At 36.1% G+C, this 19459-nt stretch overlaps 1 protein-coding gene across 5 annotated transcripts in view; it reads left to right on the top strand.

Annotated features, from left to right (window-relative positions):
- Positions 1-19459, top strand: part of Chn1 (chimerin 1) — a 187976-nt gene that overhangs the window by 24457 nt on the left and 144060 nt on the right. Inside the window, exon 1 of one of the 5 annotated variants that reach the window (XM_087200612.1) lies at positions 16147-16199. The exons of 3 other annotated variants lie outside the window; for them this stretch is intronic. In XM_087200612.1, the coding sequence (XP_087056738.1) occupies positions 16151-16199 (49 nt within the window). In that variant the 5' untranslated portion in view covers positions 16147-16150. Of the gene's footprint in view, positions 1-16146; positions 16200-17245; positions 17340-19459 lie in introns of those variants that run through there. One more of the 5 variants, XM_087200609.1, reaches the window with a different exon arrangement.

The raw sequence follows: 19459 nt of genomic DNA, 5'->3' as shown, positions 1-19459 counted from the left end.
TAAGATAATGGCAAACAGAATGCAGAAGATCATCAAGATCATACACCCTGATCAAGTGGGATTCATCCCAGGGATGCAGGGATGGTTCAATATACGAAAATCAATTAATGTAATACACTATATCAATAGAGCCAAGGACAAAAACCATATGATTATCTTCATAGACGCAGAAAAAGCATTTGACAAAATCCAACATGCATTTATGATAAAAACCCTACAAAAAATTGGAATAGATGGTCTCTACCTCAAGTTGATAAAAGCCATCTATGAAAAACCAACAGCCAATATCATACTAAATGATCACAAACTGAAATCCTTCGCACTAAAATCAGGAACAAGACAAGGATGTCCACTATCACCACTCTTGTTCAATATAGTTTTGGAAACATTAGCCATGGCAATTAGACAAGAGAAAGAAATAAAAGGAATAAAGATAGGAAATGAAGAAGTCAAATTGTCATTATTTGCAGATGACATGATACTCTCTATAGAAGACCCCAAGAACTCCACCAAAAGTCTTCTAGACTTAATAACCAAATTCAGTCAAGTAGCTGGTTACAAGGTCAACATACAAAAATCAATAGCTTTCCTCTACACAAATGACAGACTCACTGAGAGAGAAATAGGGCAACTAATTCCTTTCACACTAGCATCCAGAAAACTGAAATACCTAGGAATTAACCTAACGAAAGAAATCAAAGACCTCTTCTCTGAAAACTATGGCACTCTGAAAAGAGAGATTGAAAATGATATCAGAAAATGGAGAGACATCCCCTGCTCCTGGGTAGGAAGGATTCATATAGTGAAAATGGCCATACTTCCAAAACTGCTATATAGATTTAATGCAATTCCAGTTGAGATCCCAGCAGCATACTTCATGGACCTTGAGAAAACAATCCAAAAATTCATTTGGAACAAGAAGAGACCCAGAATAGCAAAAGCAATTCTAGGTAACAGAGACATGGCAGGGGGTATCACCATCCCCAACCTGCAACTCTACTACAAAGCTACTGTGATAAAAACAGCATGGTACTGGCAAAGAAACAGACCTGAGGACCAGTGGAACAGATTAGAAGATGCAGAAACAACGCCAGACACACTCAGCCATCTCATCTTCAATAAAGTAGCCAAACACCCTCACTGGAGGAAAGATAGCCTCTTTAATAAATGGTGCTGGAAAAATTGGGCTTCAACTTGCCAAAGATTAAAACTAGACGTATATTTCTCACCATGCACTAAACTAAAATCTAAATGGATTAAAGATCTAAATATTAAAATAGAAACTCTGAACCAGTTGGAACAGAGGTTAGGTAGAAGTCTTGAAGACATCGGTGTAGGAAAAGATTTTATGAACAAAACCGCAGTTGCCCATGAACTACCACAAACAATCAACACATGGGATCTGTTCTTATTAAAAAGCTTCTGCACAGCAAGAGAAACCACCAGCAGTGTGAAGAGACAACCCACAATGTGGGAAAAAATCTTCACCTGCTCTTCCTCAGACAAAGGTCTACTATCTCCAATCTATAAAGACCTTAAAAAGATCAGACCTCCCAAATTTAAAGACCCAAACTGAAAATGGGCATCTGAAATGAACAGACATTTCTCAGACAAAGAAGTAGAAATAGCAAATAAATACATGAAAAAATGTTCAACATCACTGGTCATTCAAGAGATGCAAATGAAAACAACGCTGAGATTCCACCTCACTCCAGAAAGAATGGCTGCTATCATGAAATCAACCAATAACAAATGCTGTTGGGGCTGTGGGGAAAGAGGAACCCTGCTCCACTGCTGGTGGGAGTGTAGACTGGTGCAACCACTGTGGAAATCGGTATGGAGATACCTCAAAGAACTAGGACTGGAAGTCTCATTTGACCCCGCTATTCCACTGCTGGGGATCTTCCCCAAAGAATTAAAAAAGTCATACCACAGTGATAATATGTGCACCCATGTTCCTAGCAGCACAATTTCTGATAGCTAAAACTTGGAAACAGCCCAAATACCCATCAACTGGAGACTGGATAAAGAAAATGTGGTTTTTTAATAAAATGGAGTACTACTCAGCCATAAAAAATGAGAAATTAGAGACATTTATAGCTAAGTGGATGCACATTGAGGCAATACTCTTAGGTGAAATAAATAGGGCACACATGTATAAGTACCGAATAGTTTCTCTAGTATGAGAAACTGAAAGTGTAAATAAGGACTAAAATGTATAATAGTTAATGTGAAATAGGAAGAAAAGGGGCAAAGGGGAAAGAAGTGGGAGGGCTAGGGGAAAGGATAGAAGGGAATGGGATTAATATGAGAAAATGGAAAAATAGGAACAATCTTTGTAAATAGGGAGGACTGGAGGGGTTGAAGGGAGGGCTAGGCAAAGGTGAAAAATAAGAACCAAGAGAGATTATGGAAAGGTGCAAATTTCCAATGGTGAATGTCATTATATTGTATAACTAAAATGTAGCAATGATTAGAATGAATAATCGATAATGCAAAATAGGCAGAAAAGGTCCAAAGGGGTAGGGGTAGTGGAGGGGCAGGGGAAAGGAAAGAAGGGAAAAGCAAAATGATGAGAAGTGGACAAAATGGAAATAAAGTCTTTTTAAATAGGGAAGGGTGGAGGGGGTGAAGGGAGGGCTAGGAATGGGGAAAAAATAAGAACCAAGATGCATTATGTAAAGGTATAATTCCCAATGAGAAATGTAATTGTGTTGTATACCTAGAATGTACCAAGAAAAGAATTTAACAACAACAAGAGCAAAAAGTAAAATTTTAAAGGGCCGGGGTTTTAGTTCAGTGGTTTCGCCGCCTGCTGCGCAATCGCAAGGACTCGAGTTCAATACCCGGTACCAAAAAAAAAAAAAGTAAAATTTTAAAAGATCTAGTGATGTAGCTCAGTGGTAGCTTGCTTGCCTAGCATGTGCAAATCCCAGGATTCAACTTCTGGTACCAAAAAACAACAGACAAACAAAAACCAGGACTCTGAATATAGGTGGCTCTCAGTGGCAGAGAAGTAGAACTTAATGTAGTGCTTAGAGTCCAGATACTTGATCAAATGCAATTGTAGCAGGAGATTGAACTGAGATATGGGAGTTTGTGGTGTTTTTTAGTTTTCAAGTAAACAGACCAAATATTGATTCCTAGAGCAAAACCTTTTTCTTTCTTGCAAGTCTTTCTGTTGGGTCCCTCCTTCTTCTTGGTGTCTGGTCAAAGCAGAGATAGTGGTCAGTGTTACTTGCTAACCCTTTTCTCAAAGCATTAAATTTTAGTATTCACTTAGGCTTGACAAAAGAATAATAACCTAATAACAGAAACATGCCAGTGGTTTCAGTTATTGTTTTGTACATCTGTATTTCTATTCTCAGGGGATTCACAACTTCTCTTTCTCTCAGAGAAAAGTAAGAATGAGATCTTGAGTATAAAAATTCCAAAATTACTCTGCAAAAATGTGCCATATTAATCCTGTGTACATCCTATATATTGTTTTGCTACTGGAGACAAGAGCCTGTCAGTAGGTGTCCTGGTTTGATTGTAGAGAAAGGGAATGGAACACTGGGATACTTGCTTGAGTCATATTAATAAGTTGATCTTGGGCTGGGGATGTAGCTCAGCATTGTAGTGCCTGCCTGGCAAGTGCGAGGCCCTGAGTTCTATTCCCAGTACAAAAAAAAAGTTGATCTTTTATTCTTGTAAAATAAATACTTAGCGTATTATTGAGAAAACATGTAAAACATTCTGGATATTCATCAGATTTAGTAAATTATAAAGCCCGAATGAACTTGAAATTGGCTGTCCTTTAGGTATGCATCAGCAAGTCTATCCTGGCATTTCTCACACTGCATTGTGATTATTATTTTTTTCCCATTAACTTTATTGGTACATTTTAGGTATAAAATACATTTACATACATCATTGGGATCTTGTACCATTACATGAGTCTCTTGGTTCTTTTTTCTTCCCCTTCCCTTGCCCCCCCTTCACCCCTCCACCCTTCCCTATTTGCAAAGACTTTGTTTCCATTTTTTTCCTTTTCTCATATTTTTTCTTTTCTCTTCTTTCCTTTCCCCTACCCCTCCCACTTCCCCTGCTCTTTTAGACCTTTTCTTCCTATTACACAGTATCAATTATACATTTTTTAAATTACAATCTCAAGATCTAGGAGACATTACCACAGATTTTACAGAATATAAAAGGATAGAGAAACCATATTACAAAAATCTGTTTTGAAATAAATTTGACAACTTCTAAGAAGTACCTTGGAAGACAAATTAATGAAACTTAACTCTGGAGGAAATATAAAATTTGAATAGCACCTATTAAAGAAAGTATATTCCTAGCTTGAAAACCTACCTATATGACAACAGTTATACATTTTAACTGATAAATTATATCAAACAAAGCAGAAAAAAGAAGGAACACTTCTCCCCTCATTTTAGGAACTCAACATTGTGCTAATCCTGAAACTGGATAAAGATAATAGAAGAAAAAAGTATGAACATAGATAGAAATTTGTTTGACAAAACAAACTATTAAATCAGATCTGGCAGTATGTAGAAAGTGGTTTTGTTATAGGGATGGCAGTGTTGGTTCAGCATTGGAAGATCCACCCCAAAAGTTATTATTTTAATAGAGGAAAGGAAAAAGCCATATGATCCTGTCACTAGTTGGAGAAAAAGTATTGGACTAAATTCTACAGCTGTTCATGGTAAAAGCTATCAGGAGACTAGAAGTAGAACAGAACCTTCTCAGCAGATTAAAGACATGTACTCCATACTTTCAGCAAAAATGCCTTATATGAGTGGAGAAGATACATGCATTGTGATTATTTAATGTCTGTCTTGAACCCTAACCTATGGAATTCTCAAGTATAGGACTGTTCCTTATTCATTTTTTAAAAAAAAATAATTTAACTGTAGGTCTCGTCCATAGTTAGCACTTAATACAGGTTTGATGGGTGGATGAATGAATGAGATTTATCAGGTTGATGATGATCTAGGTTTTTTTCCTTTTGATTCACTAATGCTCTGGCTGTCATTTTGATTTCCAGGTTATTTTGAAAACATTTTACTATTGGTTTGGTCAGTCTGGAAGCATAAGGGATGGTATGCTGAATAAGATTTAACATGGTTGTGTATCACTAATTATAGGCTACACTACCAATTTATTAAAGATTTGTTTGAAATCTGGAAGCTTTACTGTATTTTGACAAGTATAAGTGTAAAAAGAACCAAAAGTAATAATAAACTAAAACTGTTTAGAGATGAATTTGAGGCCTAGAATTAGGTTTTTACAAAATAGCCCTATCTTTTAATGGGATGCAATGAGAAATATGAAGTATCACCTTCTTAATAGACTTGCAAAAATGTTTAACCTGAATCAGAGCACCCGACATGTACAGTCACTGACAGCTCCATCCTCAGAAGGATTTCACTATTGATTTAATACTTTGCTGCTACCATCTTGAAATTCTTAGTTGTTGAACAAAAGGATTTGCAAGTTATGTAGCAGGTCCTGAAGCAGGTCTGAATCATGGGGAAATAACCACAGAAATACAGAATATAGACATTCTACAAGTTAAAAAATGTTATCCTGGAAAAAATTTAAAAGGTTGAGGAGCAGGAAATATTCTAAGTTAATGACTAGAGAGGCATTACATCCAAAAGCAATGCATGACCCTTGATTGGCTCCTGGATCAACAAACAAAACTAGAGGCCATTTTTTACATGGGAGTATATGATGAATATTTGAACTTGATATACTCTCAGGATCCTTAAGTAGTTCTAACTATTTGTAAAGATTGGCATTTCGTTACTTTTATTCATTCTTACAAAGTCTTCTAAAGAACAAAGGAAAAATTTACTTTTTAAAAAATAGAAAAGAAGTCATTATATATCAAATGGTTGCTACATAGGGTTTTTTATAAATCTAAACTACATTAAAGGATTTTAGTAACCTTAAGAGTTGAAACATTTTGCCATTTCAACATCCTAGGAATTATTCGATCTTTTTATGAAAATCAATTATGCTAAAAGAAAAAGCACTAAAATAACAGGAAGACAGAAGAATACTGTAGTTTTGAAATACATGATCTCTTGTGTCCTCCTTTGGCTTTCTTACTGTGTTGCAATAATAAGTGTACATCTTCAAGAAGTTATAGAAGAATCCCAGAGACACAACCTTTGTCATTTTGTTAAGCTTTTAAAAAATAATTACTTTAATTGTTCAGATTTATATATGTATGTTGCACCTAGTGAGAAAGAACCAACCAGAGACCAATATTAAATCCACACAGGAGTTTATTACTGGCTGGGACTCGAGCCTAGACTGCGGGGAGACAAACATGTTTTATACACCTTTGAGGCCAACAGTTTCTAGGCCCCCCTATGGGATAGAACTAGTAAAGCAAGCAAAAGGTACAGAAGTGGAACGTCCTGCTGTTAGAACATTTGTAAAACAATAGTTGATTGTTATTTCTAAAGAGACTTTCTAAGGGGAGGAGGTTTTTAAGCTTCCTCCTTCTGAGTTCATCTAAAGGGCAGGCAGGTGGGTCAAGCAGCAATATGGAGTCTGTCTTGCTAACTAGGGTCCTTCATGTATACTGTGTATAAGGATCAAATCAGGGTAGTTAACATATCCTCACTTTAAGCATTCAAAAACTTTTTTGAGTTTTATTTTCATTGAACGCACTTCATCAAACACAACTGGAAATTTAGAATTACTGGTTTTCAGTCTATAATGGGAAAGAGAAATACTTTAACAAAAGGAGATGTTTTTGTAATGATCAAATCAGAAGATGACCGAATAAGATCACTGTAGACTCTACTGGTGATGGTTAAGTTGCTATCATAGGCCTAGGGTTGACAAGCCAAGCCATTTTGTTAGAAAAAGCTATACCCACCCATTTTTACTGTCTGTGGCTACTTTTCCACTACAGCGGCACAGGTAAGTGCTTGAGAAAGAAAGGGTTTGGTCTGTTAAGGCTCCTGTATTTACTGCCTGGAGCTTCACAGAAGTTTGTCAACCTACTGTCTTAGGTGACTTTTATCAAACTGAAGAATTGACTTACAGTCCACAATGTGTATGGACACATGAAAAGGAAATGTGACATTCAAACTAGTTAGTCATTCCACAGGAAGGATTTCATTGAACCCTATTTTGCAGCAAGAATCTGGGGCATATCATTTTGCTATTAGTACAGTTTACAGTATTTTTTTGTCTCTCATGTTTGTGTACTAAAGTATATTTGATATAGTTCTATAGTGGACAGGTGCAAAAGATGTGTTTGTACAAAAGTGAAAAGGAAAGAGATGATGTAGAAAGGAACAGATCTAGTGATCATTTTAATTTGGGGGGGGGGCTACTGGGAATCAAACTCAGGACCTTGCATTTGCAAGGCAGGTGCAGCACCACTGAGCTAAATCCCCAGCACTTTAATTGTTTTCTATCAATCTGAAAATGAAGTTATTTTGTAATTATGGACCAAAGAAGATAGTCCTGCTTCCAGAAAATTTTGAACCACTTAAATTTTCACAAGTATTCTGCTTTGAAGTTGTAGAGGTAAGGGGCCAGCTAAAAATAATGATAAACTAACTTAATGAAGATGCTTTTGACATCTGGAACTTTTGGGGCTGGGAGACTCACTGTTTTGCCCAGGCAGGTCTCAAACTTGTAGACTCAGTCGCCTACCAGTCACAGAGACTATAGTCTCTGCTGTCAGGCTTGGCAAATTCTGGAATCTTGATTTCATTTACCAGTCCAAGTGCAAGAAAAAGAACAAGAAGCAGTGACAAACTAAAATCTGTTATTTATTTATTTATTTATTTTTAATTTTTTAATTTTTTTGGTACCGGCTTGTTCAGGAGGTGGCGAAACTACTGAGCTGAATCCCCAGCATGCTAAAATCTATTTTCTGTAAGCTAGATGTACACTACAGTAATTGAAACCTGTAATCAGTATTTACAAAATGAACATGTCCCCAGTTCATAAATGGTGAGCATTCAAAGAATGCTACCTATTTTCGGTGTATGCCTTCCATACAGAACAGTATGACATAAAATTTGAGCTTTTATGTTTACGTTTTTATTAAAATTTCTAATATGTTATTTTTCACTATCTTTTTGTTGTTTGCTTGTGTTTGTTTTTTGATATAGAGTCTCACTGTGTTGCCGAGGCTGGCCTTGAACTTGCAGTCCTCCTGCCTTAGCCTCTTGCATAGCTGGGATTACAGCCATGTGCCATTGCCCTCTGTTTATCCTCTTATTCTTATATCTGTAAGTTATCCATAAATGAATTAAAATTTATATAAAAATAAAAAAGGTTTATGGCCCTGGATAGTAAATGGGATGACAGTTTTTCCTAGCACACAGAAGTTGATGCCTTGGGTATGATCATGTTTTGTGGTTATGTAGGAGAGGTTCTCATTTTAAGTGATCCAGGCTGAACTGTTTATAGGTGAAGTGTGTCATGCCTACAATAGCATGAAATGGTTGAAGCCCCAAACAGAGATAGAAGAGGAAGGAGGGAGTATCAATAGGACAGCCCGTTAACAATTAGTAAATTTACGTGGAGGACATAGTGATGCACTGGTGCTCTTTTCCAGGCTTTTCTTTTTATAGGTTTGGATTTTTTGGTTTTTTTTTTTTTTTTTGGTACCTGGGATCGAACTCGGGACCTTGCGGTTGTGAGGCAGGCAGTGGAACCACTGAGCTAAGTCCCCTGCCCAGGTTTGGATATTTTCAAAATAAAAAATTAAAGAAAAATTGCAGAAATGAGAATTTGGCTTTGAAACAGATTAAAGCCAGCCTACCCCCAGTACAAACTCCTTTTAGAGAGAACACTGGGACGTTTCATTTATACCATAAATATATATATTTTAAATTACTAATTTAGCCTCTTGATTGTATTAGCTTTTTACCACTGAGCAGTAGAGGAATGTAATGGTGGTGTTAATAATATGCATTTGTTTGCCATCAGTAGTTTCCTCAGAATATTTTATGCTTTCAGAAAATACTACATTTAGCAATCAATAGAATTTCCTGCCTAGTAGGCAAGACTGCTAGAATAGATAACTACAGTGGGTGATCCAGCTGGAATCATTGTGCTATGATGTGTTTGTCATTTCTTTTGACCTGTTACTATGAAAAATTAAGAGAATTTTCTTTAAAATTACAAGGAAATGTATTGAAAATTCAAGTTTATTGAAATTATTGCATGTTTGTTGTATATACATAAAAGAAACTAGCCTCAGATATATGTATATATTATAATATGAGTAAAATTATGTTACTCTTACCTTTAGCTTTGAACATTTCACTGTTGCCAAGAAAATATATACTAATAGCATAATTTCATTAACTTTTTTTTTTTTTTGGTACCAGGGATTGAACTCGGGACCTTGCACTTGCGAGGCAAGTGCCGGAACGACTGGGCTAAATCCCTGGCCCTAATTTCATTAACTTTTAAGAGTATACCAAATATTTAAACATTTTTGAGAAAGTAGAATTTAACTTAATTGACAATTGTGAACTGCAAAATTTCATTTATTTTTATGTCACTAATTTAAAAAGTCATATTAATGATAAATAATTCTCAGAGACTGATAAAAGAACTTGAATATGTTTTTCATTGCTATCTTTTCTCTGTGCATGTTGTTCATTTGAATCAGATACCTTTTCCTTCTTTTTCCAGTGGCAATGACCTTTTGTTTTTCTGTTCAGTATCAGCATTCAGCATCCTGGAAGACATTCTAACAATGTTAGTGCAATAAAGCATGTAGACAGTGTTTTAAACAAAATGCACGTTCGCAACTGCATGACATAAATCACTCAGTCTGTTTTTTGAATAACAAATATTACTGCTTATTAGAAAGCCTATAACTAAAGTTTGGAGTTAAACAAAAGATGACTCTGTTTAGATATATAAGTATAGGCTGATGATCCACCTTTTCATTTTGGCAAGCCTACTGGATACAGCATTTCCTGTGTGAAGTGTATGTGGCCCGGACATGGTATTCTGAGTCCTGAAGTGGCAATGGGAACAAAAGAAGTGATATCTTTAAAATGAGGACATTTTAGGAACTTCTTTATGATGTCTTGGATTCTATTTAGCTATTCTGTTATCTAGGCATTCTGTTTATGTCTTTGTCTCTAATTTCCATTATCTAGGAAGAGTTTATTGAGTTTTAGCTGTGTTCATATAGAAGATCCCTTGTTTTACTTTGTCCCACATGTTTCTTTTTTTGTTTTTTTTTTTGGAGGGTACCGGGGATCAAACTTGGGACCTTGCACTTGCGAGGCAGGTGGCAGCACCACTGAGCTAAATCCTCGGCCCTCAACATGTTTCTTCATATAGTTTTAGCCAATCCTGATTTCTCCACTGTGTCCCATGATTCATTGTGTGTGTGTGCATTGTGTTTGATTGTCATATCTACTTTTGTCAAGCTGTTTGCTCTGTTCACCATTCATCCTATGGAAAATGCCAGGACCTTACAAGGAAATATTCATTGTAGAATGACAGAAACAAATGTTACTCTGTAGTAGCTTAGATTATGGCATCTGAAGATTGTGTGTGAAAGTCTAGTCATATCTACATGTATTTTCTTGAAAATTTCTTTAATGTCAGATACCTCATAAATCAAATTAAGAAATTTTGAGGACGTGTTAGTAATAACAACTAGTATTCATTTATCTAAGTGACTTGCCCAAGGTCAGATTCATATTTAGAAGCCCTAATACAAAAGCAAGTTTCTATAACCCCCGAGAACACACATTTCACTACTGTTCTGCAGTCCCAGACCTAGTGGCACAAAGAGAGGCAGGTTATCATAGTCATTCTTGAAACTCACATCACACTAACAGAAAATGCATTAAATCTTTCTCCTCAGTTCACAGATGGGAAGCTCCTCAAACTTTCTTCATCTTTGGCTTTTTTTTGGCCTTGCTTGTTAGAAATATCTTTGAACTTACTTTCTGCCAGTAGTTTCCCTGCTTTTGATGTATATTTTGTCAGCTTCTGCCCTTCCTAAGAAAAATATGTTTTGTGGCTAGACTTCTAGCAGCCTGAGTTAGTCTACCATGCAAGAAGACCACACTGGGTTGCTATTAACTGCCATATTGCCCTGTCTTTCTGTTAAAAATACTGTATCTGTATTGAGGATTAACAGTTTCATGTGGACATTTGCCAAAAAAGAAGAACTTGTCATTGTCCTTGATTTATATATGATTCCCGCTATCATCAAATGAAAATAAATGCTGAGTAGAACTGAAAAAAAAAAAAGACCACACTGGGGCCGGGGATTTAGCTTAAGTGGTTCCACCACCTGCCTCGCAAGCTCAAGGTCCCGAGTTTGATTCCTGGTACCAAAAAAAGACCACACTGTTGTATGGAATCTAAAACACTTAATAACTCTGTTTCATATGCATGTTTTGTTTTATGATCTAGCAAAATGTTGAGTCACTATAGTTCTCCGTACCATATGTTGGAGCACAATCTGGTAGGAAGGAGGAAGGGAGATTGACAAAAGCCCATTCAACTGTGGAAAATACCAGTGTACTTAATCCTTGTAGTATGCATTTTCTTCCTAACCTTCAGGCTTTTATTTTATTTCTGTGACCCCATGCAGAAGAATTTGTTGTTGAGGAACTAAAGGTATTCAAGGCAAAAATAGTGTTAAGGTGACTTTGGGTCATTAGTAAAGCTATGAAAACTCATCATTTTCTTTTGTATCTTTACTGATTTAAAATGATAATAGAACACTAGAACAAAAGAATATCCATGATCATTTATCATCCCTTGCATATTAAGAGCTTTTTAGGATCTCCTTCATCTAAAATTTTGCAGATTTGCTTTTAAGTACGTATTTTTGCATTGTTGCAGATTTTATGCATACTAAGAGGTATGTTTTTCCTATTCCTAGTCTTCCAGTTGCATAACTGAGTCATAATCTTTCCAGCTTTCTGTCTAAGAGGGTTACATGGCTAAAGTCCTCACATTGACACACTGCATACAGATGAGCACTTTAATAATCTGACTTTATGGCTTCCCTGCCTCCTTCCTAATTAATAGAGTGAGAACAGTTCCAAGATCTTGCTTTCTTTGCCCCAACTTTGTTTATCTGAATGCTACATTGCAAAAACTAACTGCTGTCTGCCACCCACTTCATCATTTTTCTTCCCCTTACTGGATCACTCATTTTTAAATCATCCCCCAACAGAAGTGATTCATAGTTTAAATATTACAGGAATGGAAATTTCAAGAATATGGAAAGTAGGGCTGGGGATTTAGCTCAGTGGTGCCGCTGCCTGCCTCATAAGCACAAGGTCCTGGGTTCAATCCTTGGTACCAAAAAAAAAAAAACAAAGAATATGCAAAGTATATCTGCATATTCCACTGAGAATTTTTAGCTTAGGAGAATTTGAAGTTAGGAAGGGATTGCTATTCTTGACCTTACAGGACTCTTTCATTAAATGTAAACAATAAGTGTCCTTTGTCATTAAGCTAATCAAGATAATAAAATGTCAGGATATCATTCTGTATGGGCCTAAAAGGAGGCACTTTTTGGACTTGATAAATTTAATGAGGTGGGCACTATCTTTGGACATAGGAACTAGAGAACATTCTAAAAATTTCATTGTGGCTTATACTCAGATTTGAGCTACAGGGAAATCAACAATAACAGTATTTTAACAGCATCATGAATGGACCTGAAAGTAAGGGATACCAGCTTACCTCTGCTATCCTTGGAAGCTAGTCTAGTACTAGATACCTCAGTTATTTGTGTCCATTATTTAGCTTAGTGGTGGACCCTCATGGACACCTGAAACATTTCCTCAAACATCAACATCTACCTGTGAATAGTTATCCTGGCTTTTATTCTGCTCACATAAGCTTCCTTAGAGTTTTCTCCCTTCAGTCCCCAAGTCATTTGACTTTATATTTTGGCTCCTTATTGCTTTGATATTGTTAGTTGTAGTCCCCTGGATTTGTACTGTTTTATTTCTAACCTAGCATCCCTTTATTATAGTACTGTATCAGTAGCAGTTATGTATATGAGAGCTGGAGATCTAAGTTAATTAATTACTGGATCTGCTGCTGGGAACTTTAAGCTGTGTTTTTTGCCTTAATCTCAGGTTCTTTAAAATTTCAATAGTAGGCATACTTCATAAGGTTGTTTTGAGGCACAAACAAAGTAGTAATTATAAAATAATTTAATAAGAGCCTGGGCACATTGCAAATATCCAGTTCAACAAAATTTACTGTTATGTAGTAGGGGTTTTTTTGGGGGGGGGGCGTATCAGGGATCAAACTCAGGACCTTGTACTTGCAAGGCAGGCAAGGCGCCACTGAGCTAAATCCCTGGCTCTGTAGTAGGTATTGTTTTAAGCTAGTGTTTCTCAAAATTTTAAACCTCGTTTATAAAACCCTATTGAGAACCTTATGGAGCATTTGTTTATGTGGTTTATATGTACTGCTTTTTACTGTATTTGAAATGAACATTGAGAAATTTTTAAAATTACCAGTTAATTTAAAAACTAAACCTATTATATGTTAGTATAAATAGCATATTTTATGAAAAATAACTGCATTTAAAAATGTTTTTTAAAATATTGAGAAGAGCAAGCCAGGTGTGGTACACACGCTTCCAGTGCCAGCCTTTTGGGAGGTTGAGGTAGGAGGATTACAAGTTTCAGCCCCCCTTGGGCAACTTAGGAACCTTAAAAAAATAGATAGATAGATAGATAGATAGATAGATAGATAGATAGATAGATAGATAGTGAGAAGAGTAGTGTTCATTTATGCTTTTGCAAACTTTTTATCTATTTTTTAATTTGTTTTTTGGTACCACGGATCGAACTCGGGACCTTGCACTTGTGAGGTAGGCGCCGGAACCACTGAGCTAAATCCCTGGCCCTTTTACAAACTTTTTAATGTCTGACTTTTAAAAGGTAGAGTCTCATTTCTACAGTCATTTTTTTGCAAAATATTGTTTTGATTGTGGCATATGAAAAAGTTTGGTCTGTGAAATGTAGTTGGGAAAGAGGAAAGTATTTTAGTCTTTTCAAATAGTTACAGATATTCTTTTTGATGCCACACTAAAACTTGACAACTGATAGGTTTTTTATTTCTTTTTTTGTTGTTGCTTATTTATTTTTCAGACAGGGCCCCTATATAGCCCAGGCTGGCCTCAAACTCAGGCCAATTCTCCTGCCTCCTCATCCTGAGTGCTGGGATTATAGATGTGCATCACCACACCCAGCAACCATGGTAGTTTCTTAAAGGTCATTTGCAGTGTAGTCTCAGAAACTGTATCAGTGAGCACTTTGTACTCTGTTGCATTAAAATCCATCAGTCTGTCTCACATTTGACTGGATCTTTTAGCAATGTATGCTATTATACTGTAGTGCCACTATCATTTCAAAAAGATTAGTTGAGTTAAGCAAACGTAAGGTTGACACATTTCATTATATAATATATTTAAAATAATATTCTTTAATATCACCATTGATCTCATTGGAAAAGTCTTTATTTATTTATTTATTTTTTGGCGCCAGGGATCGAACACGGGACCTTGCGCTTGCGAGGCAGGCGCTGGAACCACTGAGCTAAATACCCAGCCCGGAAAAGTCTTTAAATATTAACAGTCTGCCAAACTCGTGATGGATGAAAATTTCCCAAAATTCTAATTTTTACTTGCAAGCCTGAATTTCATGACTGGCAATAAATATTGTCATTTTCACTGAAATGACAAGCTTTACTTTGTTCACTTTTGAGAAAATATCTATCAAATACCCACTTCTGATTAGTCATAGTTTGTCATTCTCTCAAGTGAAATGGTGTTTATGAAATGTACAGCCTTCGGCTCACAACTCTGATCTCACACATGCCTTTCAAGATAACCATCACACTCCATATACAGTAATGTGCCTTATGCACCCTTTTCACTTTGTCACATAGAATATTAACAAGATCCATGCCCCAGGGTCAAGACTGAATAAAAACAATAATTTTTAAAATTGCTTCATCAAGGATATTCCTAGATGACCTGGGCATTATTTTTTTAAACTTTGAGTGTGTGATGGTGAAGAAATACAGTTGCCATTAATCCTGTTAGTGGCAACTAATACTGCATTGTTTTGTGCTGAGATACCAGCAGCTTTACCCACCATTGCTTCTGCACCTTCAGAGCAAATGTCAGTACAATGAAAAAGGCAAATAACTTCTTAGTATTACTATGAAAATAGTTTTGACTTTATGGATTCCCCTTGAAAGATACCTGGTGACCCACAAGTATCCACAGACCACACTGAAAATTGCCATCTGGACGCTAAGAGTATAGCATTGTGGAAAAACAGACACAAAAATCCCTGCCCTCATCAAGCATACAGTTTAATGGCAAGAGAGAAACAAAAAACAACATAAGCTGGTTAAATAAACATTGTTTTAGACTGTGATAAATACAAAGGAGAATATGGAATATCAGGAATTTTGAACTTTTTAGATGACGGAGACTGCTTTGTTATCTGAGTAAAGAACTGAAGCAAGTAAGGGAGCAAGGCGTAGAAATCCCTGGGAGAGAAGCCATTTCAGACTGACACACAGCTGGGTGAAATGTGCCTCATGTCTAGTGAACGGTTAGAAAACGAGAGGCTGGAGAAGAGTCGGGGAGAGGGTGAGAAGCAGAGAACTCATTGAGGTGAGGGGACAGATTACCCTAGCTTTGAAGGTTAGTGCTTCTGAAAGATAGGTATGTGTGCACATTCGTTATTTGGTGTTCTGAAAATGCTTCTGGTGGACAGATGGAAATAGAATCTTACAGTTTTACATTTCTAGCAAGCTGCCAGTGATACCAATGTTATGGTTTCATTTGGATAGCAATCTTTGTAAAGAGTTTGGTTTTTATTCTGTGAGAACCCAGCAGAATGACATGTTCTGATTTGTGTTTTAACATGACCATAAATATTAACAACAGTACAAGGCCTATAATCCCTTATCCAAAACCCTGAGGATCAGATGTATGTTAGAATTCAGAATTTTTCAGATTTTAGAAAGGTAATAAATTTCATATGTATATGAAGTGTATTTTATAACATACCCCCAAGATTATTTGAGGCATTACTCTGTAATTACACATTAATATTTTTGCAGTGAAATGAATGGTTACAGTCAACGGGATAAAGACTATTCTTACATCCATTCAGGTGAGGATTTTTCTACCAAATGAATTATAAAGACTTACAAAAATACTTTCAGATTCAAGTCAGACCAGGGTTTGCTGCCAAATGAGTTATAAAAATACTTTCACATTTCAAGGCATTTGGATTTTATAATTGAGAGAACATGGACTTTTGTTGCTGTTATACTTCCTCTTAGTTGCTCCTCATGTGAGGGAACTTCTCTTAAGACAGTCAATCATGTTCATTTTATGCTTGTTGGATGCAAGTGTCAGCAAAAGACACCACACCCCAGATCTGTGATACTTGGTTCTCTTTTCAAAGAAAGAAAAGCAAAGTATCAATTTGGCATACAGGTTCTTCTTTTCAAAGAGTTTTTGTATCTTGGCAGCCTAAACTGTCATGTGTGTAGGCAAAGTATAGTTAATTAAAACATGCTGAACATTTTTTTATACTTTAGGACAGTCACCATGTACTTAGAAGTATCCTACTCTGCTCATTTGTGGTTGACACAATATTATTTCCGTATCTGACTCTGCTTTCTTCCTTACAACTGTGAGCTGCCTTATTCCACATTTGGCTCTACAGCTTGTAATGTAAAGCAAACTTCTCTGTATTTTTCAGAATCCATTTTTCCACTTAGGGAGTGAGTGATTTTCTCAGAGAAGTCCAGTTGAAATGCATTTGGAAATTATCATAAGATGAGGAATACTTATGATGTCAAAGTATTGGTAGTAGGAGCTTTTATCTCTCTTTTCCCCGTAGAATTTCACAAAAGAGGTAGAATAAACTATTTTCTGAGCCCATGTCCTTTTGATAAACCCTGAATACAATGATGTAAGGGAGACTCTGAAAGGTTTTAATGCTGGCAAAATGACATATTGGCTCTCATCCATTGGAGCATCCTACCTGTGACTGTGTGCTGAAGCATCATGCATATTTAATACATTTATTGTATTGCTTACTCTTAGACAAGAGAATATGATTATAGATTCCTTTTCCAAGGGCAAGGATCTAGGTGAGTCATTGGTACAAAACTATGTTGGAATATGGGAGAAGGTTGGGTTTGGAATCATTTGCCCCAAAGGATGAACAATAAGAAGAATGTTGAGCATTTTTCCTTTAAGAAAAGAACAAGGGGGATATATATTGTGTCTGCTGAAGGAGGTAAGAGCATTAGCAATAACTGAGTTATAGTTCTTAGATAACTGACTAGGATGCTCACCAATAAGGGTATATAGAGAAAAAAAGTTATTGTAATCCAACCTAGCCTGATGTATCTAAAAGTATACCTTGATTTAATGTAATTGGAGTATGTGTTTTATATGTTTTTGGCCTGTTAGTCTGGCTGTTTATGATAATTAATTTAGTAAAAACTTATAAATAAATGAATCTGATGCTGGCAAAAAAGAATTTAAAAAGGAGTTGAAAGGAAAAGGGAAAAAATAAGTTGAGATGTGTTATATACATGTAGTCATATACTGTAAACACATAGTAATAAAAATTAAAAAGTTTAAAAGTAATAAAAAAAAATTCTGTGCCTAAGTAGGTCTGAGGACCTCCTGTAAATATACCAACATGTTAGGATAACATTATTAGTAATTACCAAATCCTTTAAGCAGAAAACCTCAGAGATGTGTCTTCTTGTCTAGAAAAAAGAGTCAGTTGAAAAAATGCTAGTCATTGCTTTGGGATTGAGTTGAATGACCTTTTACTGTGTACTATAGCTCTTTGTTTCCCAGAGTGAAGGGACAAGATTTGTGTGAGCAGAAGGACTGATTGTGTAGTCTGTTTGCTGGGTCTGCCAAGCTGGAGAGAGGAAGCTTTGCTTAGGTCTGAATAAAAGGCCATGCTTGTTTTTAGAAGGAGGCTTCCAAGTTGGCTTCAGTTGCATTTAGGGGGCTTTGTTTGCCCAGGCTGTGGGTCCATGAAGCATTGAGTGCTGCATTTGCAAAATACTTGTTTCTGCAGAACTTTGATGAAGTTACGTGTAAGCACTATAGTTGTCATAGTCTTGAGAAGTATTTTCCCATACATTAGCAGTTCTGGGTCACTATTCTCTAAAGAATTACAAATAATTATCTTTAGTTTAAAAATAGCTTATTTCTGTCACAATTGAATCATGTCACATCAGTTTTCCACTTAGAACAATTTTAAGTGACTTTTTTGCTTTGAAGGGTGAATTTGACCTGATTTGGCTACGACTTTGTAGGGTGAATTTTAATTATCTCCTTTTAAATGCCTTCTTTCCACATTTTGAAGCATTTTCTAGAGAAAAAAGTCTAGCCAGGATGTAAAGTACCTAGAAATGTAGCAAAATTCATTTTTCTTTCCTCATTAATTTTGAATTGTGTATGTTTTCATATGCCTATCTATTTTTACTATGAATTTTTGTTTTCCAATAAACATACTCCTTTTAGACTAAGGAACTTGGTTATTTTCTTTGTAATATTCACCTATTAACAGTAGTGCTTGTCTGGTGTTTATTATTTATATACTCATTTTTTTAAAAAGATCACTTTCAGCAAAAGAATTTTGTGGTCCTAAGTGTGTCATTAGTTTGCTGTGTCCAAATTTGGTACAGAAACTGAACAGCAACAGGTGGATATTAAGCATTAATACTTTGCATTTTTTAGATTAAAGCAATAAGGCAGTCTCTTGCCAGTTGTTGAAAGGTGTGTCTTCATTTGAAGGGAAGAAATGCTTTGTTGGTGAAATCAGAATTGTTAATTTTTGGGCCGGAGATTTAGCTCAGTGGTTCTGGCACCTGCCTCGCAAGCGCAAGGTTCCGAGTTTGATCCCCGGTACCAAAAAAAAAAAAAAAGAATTGTTAATTTTCAAGCCAGAGATAATCTGAAATGAATATGCTTTAAATATTATATTACTCATACAGGGGTTTCCCCACCCCACCCCAGTCCTAGATATTGAACCCAGGGCTTTCACGCTGAGCTACGGACCCAGCCCTTTTATTAGTTTTTAATTTTGAGATAGGCTCTTACCATGTCTCTAAGTTGTCCAGACTGGGCTTGAATTTGTCATCCTCCTGCCTCACCCTCTCAGAGTGCTGGAATTACAGGTGTGCACCATCATGCCTGGCTTCCTTTATTTTTGAGTATTCATACGTCATTAAACTTCATTTAATGTGCAACAGAGTCCTTTTTGAGAAAATCCATCATATTGTTTAAAAGTTGTAAAAGCCTTTGGTTTGAGCCTAAAGCAATAAACAGCTTACATTTAGCATTCCAGTCTCTTAATCTTTTCAAATAGAAAGATAAGCAGATTAAATT

The sequence above is a fragment of the Heterocephalus glaber genome, unplaced genomic scaffold (genome assembly GCF_053883595.1).
Source record: "Heterocephalus glaber isolate CG9 unplaced genomic scaffold, H.glaber_assembly_v1.0 deba00000347, whole genome shotgun sequence".
In the NCBI taxonomy this organism is placed as follows: Eukaryota; Metazoa; Chordata; class Mammalia; order Rodentia; family Bathyergidae; genus Heterocephalus; species Heterocephalus glaber.
Note: the sequence above shows the minus strand (reverse complement) of the source record. Positions and strands in the feature narration are given on the sequence as shown.